The sequence below is a fragment of the Trichechus manatus genome, unplaced genomic scaffold (assembly GCF_000243295.1).
Source record: "Trichechus manatus latirostris isolate Lorelei unplaced genomic scaffold, TriManLat1.0 scaffold00036, whole genome shotgun sequence".
NCBI classification, from domain to species: Eukaryota; Metazoa; Chordata; class Mammalia; order Sirenia; family Trichechidae; genus Trichechus; species Trichechus manatus.
In genome coordinates, this window is record NW_004443972.1 from 9,162,431 (window position 1) to 9,174,729 (window position 12,299).

The 12,299-nt window shown below is 37.0% G+C and overlaps 2 protein-coding genes across 2 annotated transcripts in view; one reads left to right on the forward strand and one right to left on the reverse strand.

The window, feature by feature from the left end:
- The window catches only part of GALNT13 (polypeptide N-acetylgalactosaminyltransferase 13), a 668,619-nt gene that overhangs the window by 229,853 nt on the left and 426,467 nt on the right, over nucleotides 1-12,299 (forward strand). The window lies entirely within an intron of this gene.
- On the reverse strand, nucleotides 9,490-12,208 carry LOC101353392 (transportin-1-like). The gene is given in 3 exon segments (XM_023730406.1): nucleotides 9,490-10,272; nucleotides 10,275-11,218; nucleotides 11,220-12,208. Coding segments are annotated over 3 exon segments (2,658 nt in total). The 5' UTR covers nucleotides 12,194-12,208; the 3' UTR covers nucleotides 9,490-9,532.

The following is a 12,299-nucleotide window of genomic DNA, read 5'->3' on the forward strand; positions in this document are numbered from 1 at the left end:
AAGAGCTCCAGAATGGTTAACTATAGATACAACGTCAATATGCAGAAATCAGTGGTACGTTTATATACTAAAACGAAAAATCTGCTGGAACTAATAGATTCAGCAGAGTAGCAGGATGCAAGATAAACATACAAAAATCAGTTAGATTCCTATACATCAATAAAGAAAGCGATGAAAAGGAAATCAGGAAAACAATACCATTTATAATATCCCCTAAAAAAATAAAATACTTAGGAATAAATCTAACCAGGGATGTAAAAGACCTATAAAAAGAAAATTACAAAACTACTGCAAGAAACCCAAAGGGATCTCATAAATGGAAAAACATACCATGATCATGGATAGGTAGACTCAATATTGTGAAAATGACGTTTCTACCCAAAGCAATTTACAAATACAGTGTAATCCCAATCTACCAGATTTTTAATTGGAACATAGTTAACTGTTTATCGGAGTCAGAAGAATTAAATGAAGACAGGAGGAATATTTCTAGATGAATAAAACTAAGTGTAACAGTTTCCTAAGTACCTCTGGGTAGTAAGGTTGTGCAGACATTTATTTGCATGATGCCAGGACTTGAGCATGCTCTATGCCAGCTATTTTCAAATTGTGTCTGTCTGTATTTAGGGATCCCTGAGGCCCTTTTTTGAGGGTGCATGAGGTCATTTTTTTTGTTTCATAGTACAAATATGTCCTTTACCTATTTCATTTTGTTGACATATGCAGTGAAGGAAACAAGCAATGGTGGGCAAAATTGTTGGTGCCTAATCAAGGTAGTGAGTACACATCCTTTATGATGAAATGGGAGGTAAGCATAAAGCATGTCTGCTGTATACCAAAGTGCAGTGGCATCTAGAGAAATAGTACCTTTGTATTTGTTTGAGTTGCAAGCTGAAGTAGCTACTTTTTTTCATAGAGCATCATTTTTAATTAAAAGAATGACAGAGAAATTATTCAAACCTGGGTATTTGGCAGAGATTTTCCTTGAAAATGTATGAAGAAACACTTTTTGACTTCAAAGAACCAATTACAGTATTTGTTTCCAATGATAAAACTTGAGCTTTCAAGTAAAAATTATAATTTTGGAAAACTCATATCCTTCACTGTGATCTTGATAGCTTTCCATTACTTAAAGATTGTTCTGAGGAGATCAGTGATAATATAAACAATTGTGATTTTTTCTATTGCTTAGTGAAATGTGTCAACATTTAGATTATCTGCAAATTCAATAAACAATATTTTCCAAATGAAAAATACTTTATATCACAAAAGCATGCATAGATTAAAAAAAAAAAAAAATTTTCAAAGTGCAAGATGAACTAACGATATAGCCTAATAGAGTATAGAACAGTAATCGTAATAGCTTCAGGTTCCACATTGCAACTCATCTTTAAGAAATTCCTACTTGTTAAGTTTTCATTTAGTATGAAAGAATAATGTCCCAAATTAATGCATGTAAAAATTAAAAATAAAAGTAAAAGAAGAAGAGTTACCTATGGGTATTTGTTTTTAGTAAAGCGAAGTTACTCTACACTACATTTAATATATCTATGTCTGTAGTTTCTTTCTACATATATATGTATATGTGTATATATATATATTTACATAATACAGTTTTAAATATTAAATATTCATCTACAACATTTTTGATTATTAAAATATAACTTAACTGTATAGCTCTATAGCTGAACTAATTCCTATTATTGGGAATCAAACGTATTTCTAAACTTTTGCTATTGTGAATAATGCAGCAATAGATATTCTTTGAATAATTCACTATATAGCCACAATTCCTTCCCCAGAAAAAATATTAAAACCAGAAATATTGATATATACCTCTAAATTAAATTAGTTATAACTATTAATGAAACCTACTCTAATATTTATTGTCAATTTACTACTGAAACGAATCTTTTTGTTTTAATGTTAATTTTTATTTGTTCTTATCACTAATATCACTAATGAATTTTACATGGTTTCACATGATCATATATATTTGTGTTAATAAATCTTTATTAACTATTGAAATATTACTCAAAGTAATCATCATCATCATCACTTCTATATTACTAACTATGTGCCAGGCACTATTCTAAATGTCACATTTATATTTATATTGACACATTTAATCCTGAAAAACAATGCCTGGAGGTAAAGTAGTGATCAGGTTAGGCCAAGTCATGCTGGTGTAACAAACAACCCGTAAATTTCAGAAGCATGCAACAACAACAACAAATTTTTATTTTTTGCTCACATTGCATATCTATTGTGGGTCAATAGCTGTTCTTTTCTACCTCTTCTTCATTATTGGACCTATGCTGAAGGATTAGTTCCTGCTGGGACTTCATCAGTCTTATGGCAAAGGGAAAAGAGGGAGAATTTAACCACACAATGAGTGTTACAACTTCTGTGCATAAGTGGTTCCTGTCACTTTCATTCACATGGCTAAGAATTCAAATAGCTAAACCTATCTTAATGGGATGGAGATGTATAATACTTCCATATGCAGGGATACCACAAATTGCAGGAATAGACATGCTGTCAGGGTGGGAGAGGACTTGTTACCCTTTGATCTGGAGGTGTGGCAAATATTTGGGAAGAAAAAATATAATCTATCCCATTAGGTACTATTATTATTTATAGATGAGAACCTGAGATTCAGAGAGTTTAAGTAACTTGCCCAAGCTCAGAGATTTAATAAAAAGTGGTACCGAGATGCAAACCTGGGCATTCTAGAATTCAGAGACTGCTCTGGTTCAATGATAGGAGATAAATTACATCCAGTTAAAATTATGTTATAAATATGGCAAATTTATTGTATAAATAGTTTATTATACTATATTTTAATTTACTATAATTTATTGTCAAAATCTGGACACTTTTTCTTTGATAAATGCTAAACTGGATGGGATGCCTGGATGCAGTTTTAAACTGAGACTGTCCAAAATAAACCAAGACGTGGTTGACCTAGAGGCAAATGTTATAAAACTACTGTATTTTTAGTAATAATTGAGGGCCTTAGCAAGTTTGGGTAAAGAATGCTTATCAAGTGAACACTTAAAGAGGATTCATTGCAAAATACATGAAGTAATACTCTCCAAGGTGTAATAAATTGCTAAATTGGTTTTGTTTCTTTGCTATATACTGTAAGTGAAACTTATTAATGTTTGTATCATTTCCCAAAATGGCCTCTAAAACATATTCTATTTGAAGTTCATTTTTAACAACCATTTGAAGTAATAAATATTCCTAAAGGATGCCAAATAGAAGTTTTAAAGTTTTATTACTTGCAGTACAATGAATATTAAAACTTACATAAGAATCAATTAATGTAACAGTGAAAAGAAGTAGGATACCCTGACCTGAGATTATGTGCCTTTTGTTTTGTGTGTTTAGTGAAGGAATTTATAAAAGCCGCTGAGCATACTGACTACAAAACCTCATTAATTTTAACACTGCTTATTCAGTACTAGAGCCCTTTAGGGGAGTTTTGGTTTGCAAGCTTTTATAGGTTTGGCAGACCGATAATTGTCCTGGAATGAATTTTATTTACAAGATTCCCATTTGTTGTTGTTGTTAGATGCCATCGAGTCAGTTCTGACTCATAGTGACCCTGTGTACAACAGAATGAAACACTGCCTGGTCCTGTGTCATCATCACAATCATTGCTGTGTTTGAGTACATTGTTGCAGCCACTCTGTCAATCTCCTTGAGAGTTTTCCTATTTTTCACTGACCCTCTACTTTACCAAGCATGATGTCCTTCTCCAGGGACTGGTCCCTCCTGATAACATGTCTAAAGTATTTGAGACAAAGTCTCACTATCTTCAGTTCTAAGGAGCATTCTGGCTGTACCTCTTCCAAGACAGATTTGTTAGTTCATCTGGCAGTCCATAGTATATTCAGTATTCTTTGCCAATGTCATAATTCAAAGGCATCAATTTTTCTCTGGTCTTCCTTATTCATTGTCCAGCTTTAACATGAATAGGAGGTAATTGAAAATACCATGGCTTGAGTCAGGTTTACCTTAATCCTCAAAGTGACATCTCTGCTTTTTAACACTTTAAAGAGATCTTCTGCAGCATATTTGGCCAATACAATACCTCATTTTATTTCTTGACTCCTACTTCCGTGGGTGTTGATTGTGGATCCAAGTAAAATGAGACCCTTGACAACTTCAGTATTTTCTTCACTTATCATGATGTTGCTTATTGGTCCAGTTGTGAGGATTTTTGTTTTCTTAATGTTGAGGTGTAATCCATACGGAAGTCTGTAGCTTTTGATATTCATCAGTACGTGCTTCAAGTTCTCTTTGATTTCAGCAAGCAAGGTTGTGTCATCTGCATACTGCAAGTTGTTAATAAGTCTTCTTCCAAATCCTGATGCCACCTTCTTTTTTGTATAGTTCAGTTTCTCAGATTTTGCTCAGCATACAGATTTAATATGGTGAAAGATACAACTCTGACTCACAACTTTCCTGATTTTAAGCCCACAGTATCCCCTTGTTCTGTTTGAATGACTGCTTCTTGGTCTATGTACATGTCATGGATTGAATTATTTCCCCCCAAAAATGTGTATATCAATTTGGCTAGGCCATGGTTCCCAGTATTGTGTGGTTGGCCTCCATTTTGTGATTGTAATTTTACGCTAAAGAGGATTAGGGTGGGATTGTAACACCACCCTTACCCAGGTCACATCCCTGATCCAATGTAAAGGGAGTTTCCCTGGGGTGTGGCCTGCACCACCTTTTATCTCTCAAGAGATAAAAGGAAAGGGAAGCAAGCAGAGAGTTGGGGGCCTCATACCACCAAGAAAGCAGTGCTGGGAGCAGAGCGCGTCCTTTGCATCTGAGGTTCCTGCACTGAGATGCTCCCAGACCAAGGAAAGAGTGATGCATAACAAGGACCTTCTTCCAGAGCTGACAGAGAGAGAAAGCCTCCCCCTGGAGCTGACGCCCTGAATTTGGACTTGAAGCCTACTAGACTGTGAGAGAATAAATTTCTCTTTGTTAAAGCCGTCCGCTTGTGGTATTTCTGTTATAGCAGCACTAGATAACTTAGTACAGTTTCCATATGAGCACAATTAAGTGTTCTGGAACTCCCATTCTTCGCAGTGTTATCTGTAATTTATTATGATCCACACAGTCGAATGCCTTTGCGTAGTCAATAAAACAGATAAACATCTTTCTGGTATTCTCTGCTGTCAGTCAAGATCCATCTGATATCAGCAATGATATCCCTAGTTCCATGTCCTCTTCTGAGTCTAGCTTGAATTTCTGGCAGTTCTCTGTTGATGTATTGCTGCAACTGTTTTTGAATTATCTTTCGCAAAATTTTACTTGTGTGTGATATTAATGATATTATTCCATAATTTCTGCATTCTTTTGGATCATCTTTCTTTGGAATGGACACAAAAATGAATCTCTTCCAGTCAGTTGTCCAGGTAGCTGTCTTCCAAAATTCGGGGCATAGATTAATGAGGACCTCCAGCGCTGCATCCATTCATTGAAACATCTCAATTAGTATTCCATCAGTTTCTGGAGGCTTGTTTTTGCCAATGCCTTCAGTGCAGCTTGGTCTTCTTTCTTCAACACTGTTGGTTCTTGATCATATACTATCTCCTAAAATGGTTGAACATCGACAATTCTTTTTGGTACAGTGGCTGTGTGTATTCCTTCCATCTTCTTTTGATGCTTCCTGTGTCACTGAATGACAAAATACTGAATATTTTGTCCATTGAATTGTTCAGTATTGCAACGCGAGGTTTGAGTTTTTTCTTCAGTTCTTTCAGTTTGAGAAATGCTGAGCATGTTCTTCATTTTTGATTTTCTAACTCTCGATCTTTGTGCATTTCAATATAATACTTTGTCTTCTTGAGCTAGCCTTTGAAATCTTCTGTTCAGCTCTTTTACTTTATCATTTCTTCCATTCACTTTAGCTATTCTGTGTTCAAGTTTCAGAGTCTCTTCTGACATCCATTTTGGTCTTTCCATTCTTTCTAATGACCTTTTGCTTTCCTGATGCATGATGTCCTTGATATCATCCCACAACCCATCTAGTCTTCAGTCTTTGGTGTTCAGTGCCTAAGATCTATTCTTGAAATGGTCTCTAAATACAGGTAGGATATACTCAAGGTTGGACTTTGGTTCTCGTAGACTTGTTTTAATTTCCTTCAGCTTCAACTTGAACTTGCATAAGAGTAATTAATAGTCTGTTCCACAGTCGACCCCTGGCCTTGTTATAACTGATAATATTGAGTTTCTCCATCCTCTCTTTCAACAGATGTAGTGAATTTGATTCCTGTGTATTCCATCCAATGAGGTACATGTGTATAGTCTCTGTTTATGTTGAAAAAATAAGTCATTGGTCTTGCAAAATTCTATCATACGCTCTTCAGTGTTGCTTCTGTCACCAAGGCCATATTTTCCAGCTGGATCCTTTTTCTTTCCAACATTCACATTCCATTCACCAATAATTATCAGTGCTTCTATATTGTGTGTTTGATCATTTCGGACTGCAGAAGTTGCTAAAAATATTCAGTTTCTTCATTTTGTCTTTTATTAGTGGTTGGTGCGTAAATTTGAAAAATAGTCATATTAACTGGTCTTCCTTGTAGTTCTATGGATATTTTCCTATCATTGACAGCGTTGTATTTCAGGATAGATCTTGAAATGTTCTTTTTGACAATGATTGCAACACCATTCCTCTTCAATGTGTCATTCTTGGCATAGTAGACCAGATGATTGTCCAATTCAAAATGGCCAATGCCAGTCCATCTCTGCTCACTAAGGCCTAGCATATTGATTTTTATATGTTCCATTTCTTTTTTGAAGACTTCCAGTTTTCCTAGATTCATACTTCATATATTCTACATTCCAATTATTAATAGATGCTTGCAGCTGTTTCTTCTCATTTTGAGCTGTGCCACATTAGCAAATGAAGGTCCTGAAAGCTTGACTCCATCTGCATCATTCAGATTCACTTCACTTTGAGGAGGTAGCTCTTCTCCAGTTGTATTTTGAGTGTCTTCCAACCTGAGGGGATCATCTTCTGGCACTATATCAAAGTTCCACTGCTATACATAAGGATTTCACTGGCCAATACTTTTTTAGGATTAGATTGCCTTCTTACTAGTCAGTCTTAGTCTGGAAACTTCACTAAAACCTGTCCACCAAGGGTAACCCTGCTGGTATTTGAAATACTGGTGGCGTAGCTTCCATCGTAATGGCAACACACAAGCCATCGCAGTATGACAAACTGTCAGACGAGTGGTGGAGATTCCCATTAGGTTGTATCTGACCTTTGCAATTGGAAAATTTAAAAGTGAAACAAATTTCCCATATGTCACTGAATCTGAATATAAGCAGCTAATTCCTAAAAGATATACAAAAGAATCATAAATAAAATGTATTCCACGTTATGTATAACATTTTTATGATTAAAGAGCTACAAGGAGCCCAGAGGTTAAAGTGATCAACTGTTCACCGAAAGGTTGGTGGTTCAAAACCACCAGCGGCTCGGCAGGAGAAAGATGTGGCAGTCTCCTTCTGTAGAGATACAGCCTTGGAAACCCTGTAGAATTGACTCAATAGCAGTGAGTTTTCAGTATGTGTTTTTGGAAAGGGATACAAATTAAAATAAAATGTCACTTTATCTAATAGTAAGGAGCCCTGTTGCCACAGTGGCTAAGTACTCGGCTGCTAATCAGAAGGCTGGTGGTTCGATCCCACCAGCCATGTGGAGAAGAAAGATGTGACAGTCTGCTTCTGTAAAGATTTACAGCCTTGGAAACTCTATGGTGTAGTTCTACTCTGTCCTATAGGATCACTATGAGTTGGAATTGAGTTGACAGAAACGAGTTTGGTTTTGGTTATCTATCAGTTTGGCAGAGGTTAAAAAATACAATATCAGTATTGGTGAGCATGTGATAAATGAACATTCTCACATACTTTGAGAGTTTAAATTGACAAAACTTGTGGAAAGTAATTTGAAATAATAGAGCAACACTATATGAATGCTCCTAGATATTGACATCTAAGAATTTGTCTTTGGAAATACTCATTGACTTTAGTGTAAGGTTTAACTACCAGCATTCTTTGTAGTATTGAAACACTGGAGACAGTAATGAAAGGTTAAATAAATTATGGTCTTTCTGTATAGAGCAATATTGCACAGCAATTATAAAAAAGGCTTTCAAATATTCTAGCATGTTGTTGTTGTATGCCTTCAAGTCATTTCCAACTCAAAGCAATCCTATAGGACAGGGAAGAACTGACCCATAGGGTTTCCAGAGCTGTAATATTTACAGAAGCTGACTGCAACATCTTTCACCCATGGACCTTTTGGTTAGTGGCCGAGAGCTTAACCACTGTGCCTCCAGGGCTCCCTATCTTCTATCATTGGAAATATTAATAGTTCAATGTTGAGTGAAAATAGCAGTCTGCAAAAAATTTTAACACAGGATGATCATAAATTTAAAAAAAGTAGAAGGAAATGTAATTGTTAACAGCAGTTATAAATTGTGTTGCTGGGAAATGGATGATTATTATTTACTTTTCAAAACTCTGCATTTTCCAAATATTCTGCAAATAGTTTTTATTAATGTTATAATCAGCAAAGAGTTTTAAATAAAATGACATAAATACAGTTTAAATTTACAAGTAGAATGTTGCTTCTTTGGAGGAATATATTTTAACTTCTTGACTATCACCTGTTTTACCAAATGTCTTTAAATGCATAGCATATTATTTGTTTGTGTAGTTCATTTACTCCAGGTATAGTCTGGCTATTTGTATTTATGGTAGAAGTCATCTTTAATCAGCTGTATTTATATGCTAGAGTTAGAGAAAATTAATATGATTTGTTCATTGCAGATTCACTTTTTTTTTTTCATTGTTTAAATTTGTTTCATTTTATTTCCAACTTTTTCTGGGGTACCTTAAATTGTAACTTCCAAGAACCTACTTCTACTATGAGTAGGCAAACTGATTTTAACTCTATTAGCTTCATTTGTGTAGTTCTTCATCAGCATGCAAACAAGGCCCCATTATGTGGGAAACTTATATAAAAACCTTTAAATAAAAAAAAAAAGAAAAAAGCTTTTCTGTTTATAACCCCCATTCTTAGGTTTCCTTTATTGTGAGCTATAGAGTTTATCCTCTTTCTTAACCCTACGCATCATTTGTATGGTTCTTGTTTTGGTACAATTCCCCATAATATTCCAGAATGTACTGTTTTGTGAGTAGACTGAGTATTTTTTTTTGCTTCTTCACATCAGTGCGGAGTTGTAATTGGAGACAGATTTCCACCCACAAAGGCTCCAGGTGTTAAAACATTTCCCAACATTGACTTAATACAGTGACGGCAACACCTCCCTCCTGCCCCTCCCAGTAGGGTTGGGATTGTACTGTGTTCCCTACTGGTTTACCTTTCCCCCCTGTAAAGGGTAACATTTTCCCTGGGTGCAGAGGCTCCCTCATAGCCTCCAAGACTGAAGGACCCCTAATTATGGGACTGCAGCTTAAGTGTGTAAGATTAAACACCATAAAAAGCTGCAAGATGCTCTTTTAAGGGAAGAGGAAACTGGTCAGAGAAACGCCTCCAATTTTCATCCCCAACTTGATTTTTAAATCCATGAAGGATCTTACAGAACATGTCTCTGAAATCATCTTTTGGGCTAATCCATGATGCAACAGCATCACAAAAAAATATAAAATCTTGGATTACTCCACTGGGATTCACATTGATCATGGTACAAATCCCACAGAATGCTGAATCCTTTTCCTCATTGTCCCTTATGTTTCTCGGAGAGGTGCACCAGTGTCTTATAAACTGCTGTAGCATGGGGACCACCTCTTGAGGACAAACGTAACCAAGACGACCAATTGTTGTTACTGTATTCTCTAACAACGTTTTTGGTGTGTTGGGTCTGTTAATGATTTCTACAAGCTGGTACAACACCATAGGGATATAAGGCTGCATCTGTATTCCCATTTGAAGGGCGATTTCTCCAATTGCCCATGTGGCATTGTTGCAAACAGAAATGAACTCTGGATTTAGGTTGGTTCCCAATATTGGCATGAAATCAGCTATACAAGGCTTAACATGCTGAAAGTGAGCTTTTATCAAGTCACCTAACAGGGCAAAGGAACTCTGTCGAACTTCTGGCATTTTATCCTGCATGCATTGATACATTAGTGTTAGAATGTTACTCCGCGCTACTAGCTGTTCAATGCTGCCTCCAAGTCCTTCAGCCAGGCCACTGAGTAAATCAGAGCCACTATCATAAAATCTTTATCTGGAGCCTCGTATTGATCTGGCTGAGCATTGTTCAGCATGGCTTGTGCAAGAGTCTTCTGCACTAGGTTAACACAACGTTGAAACACAGGTTGACAGTACGGAAGGAAGCCAGACTGCAGGGCTGTGGCAACTGAAGATAGGCACTCAAGTAATGGAGAGAGATCTTTATCTTCGTCCTTTAACATGTTCTATTTCTGGATCAGTGGAGGCATTAGCATCTGAATATATTCTGGTTTGTTTAAATGATGTCCTACTGAATCTGCTAATGTTCCTATGGCATCATAAAGAATGAGCAGGTTCTTATGCTGGTATTTACTAAATGCGAAGACCAGGCTATCAAGTATATAAGCAAGGTAAGGAACAAGTTCTGTACAAGCCTCCTCTTCTAAAGTAGCAAAGGCAGTGCAGGCAGCTTTCTGTACTCTCTTGTTGCTATCCAGGATACGCTTTAGCAATTCTGTCATTAATGGCTTCAGGTACATGTCAGGGGGTTGGCTGACTACCCAGTGTGCATAGCGGCTGAGAGTCCAGCACGTTACGGAACGCACTAGAGCCTTTTTATCAGAGAGGCACTGAATAAGGTGAGGAATGAGTTCAGCCAGGTATGGAATCATGCCCTGCATGCAACCTTCAGCAATTGCTCCTAAAACCAAGATGCCTGATTCTTTAACAACCCATTCATGATGAAAAAGTAATTCTTTCAAAAGGGGCAAAATATGTGGCAAAAGTTTATCACGATACACATTTGCAAGTACATCTAGGGCAGCAGCAGAACCTTTTCCTAGATTCCAGTCAGAAATGGTATAGTCATCATCAATTTCATCCTCCTCCTCCTCTTCAATTCCATCTTCATCATGCTGCTGAGCCACTGTCCTCGATTGATGAAAACGTGGCCTTATATCCTGTTCACTATCAGGAATCATCTTCTTCAGCATCCCCCTTCAGCAGGATAATATCAATATGTGAGTACTTCATGCCATTCACTAACACGGGAATCAACTTAGGAAGATGCCTTACAAGTACATCCTTGCATATTAGTTTCTCAGCCAAAGTGAGCCAAAATTCACAAGCTTCTAAAGCGACATTTTCATCTTGATCTTGCATCCTCTGAAGCATGTACTCAACTATATTATGCATGTGAAGAAGCAGGCGATCCATTCGAACTTCAAGCAACATCACAAGAGCCCAGCATACATTTTTCCTTACCTCTGGTTCTTCATCCCCAGCCAATGCAAACAGATTCTCAATGAAAGAATCGATGTGCAACATCAGAGCTTGAGTCCTACTGATAATAAACTGATTGACACATGCAACAGCATGAGATCTTATTTTTGGACTTCTGTGCTTGAAGAACTGTCAACATTTGGGAATCATGATATTGAGAGGACGATCTAAAACATCACTATCTAAAATCTCGGCAGAATCTTCCCATATCTTCTGAAGAGCGCCAAAAGCTCCCTCACAGGTGTTGCGATCTTTAGAATCCAACAGGCTGCAGAGTTTTGGTAAGAGGTCAGGCCAATTCTGCAATTCTCCCTTGGAGGCTATGGTTGTAATCAAAATACCTACAGTGGCTCTAATCAGAGGAGAGGCATCACCAATATTATTCAAACATTCACTTTTAATAAAGTCTGTTACACCATTTGGGAAGTTCTGAAAATGAGCTTTCACGTTATTCTTCAAGATGAGACCACTCAATGATCTTGTGGGTTCATCTTCAGATTTTAATTTTGTAAGAACAAAAATCAGATAGTTGTTAAAATCCGGATATTGACTGAGCAGTTCGAGTTTTTGTTGCACGGTTCTCTGGATGGTGGTGTCTGGGGACTGGGACTCCTTCAGCAGCTGCAGGATTTGCTGACGCCCTTGCTCATCAGGTTTCCACTCATACTCCATCTTGGTTTGCTGGGGTGCCCCGAAGGAAGCCTCAGATGATGAAACCCAGCGGAACTGCTCCCAGCAGCTTGGCCACCCACGTCTGCTGCTCCTGCTGCCATGGCCG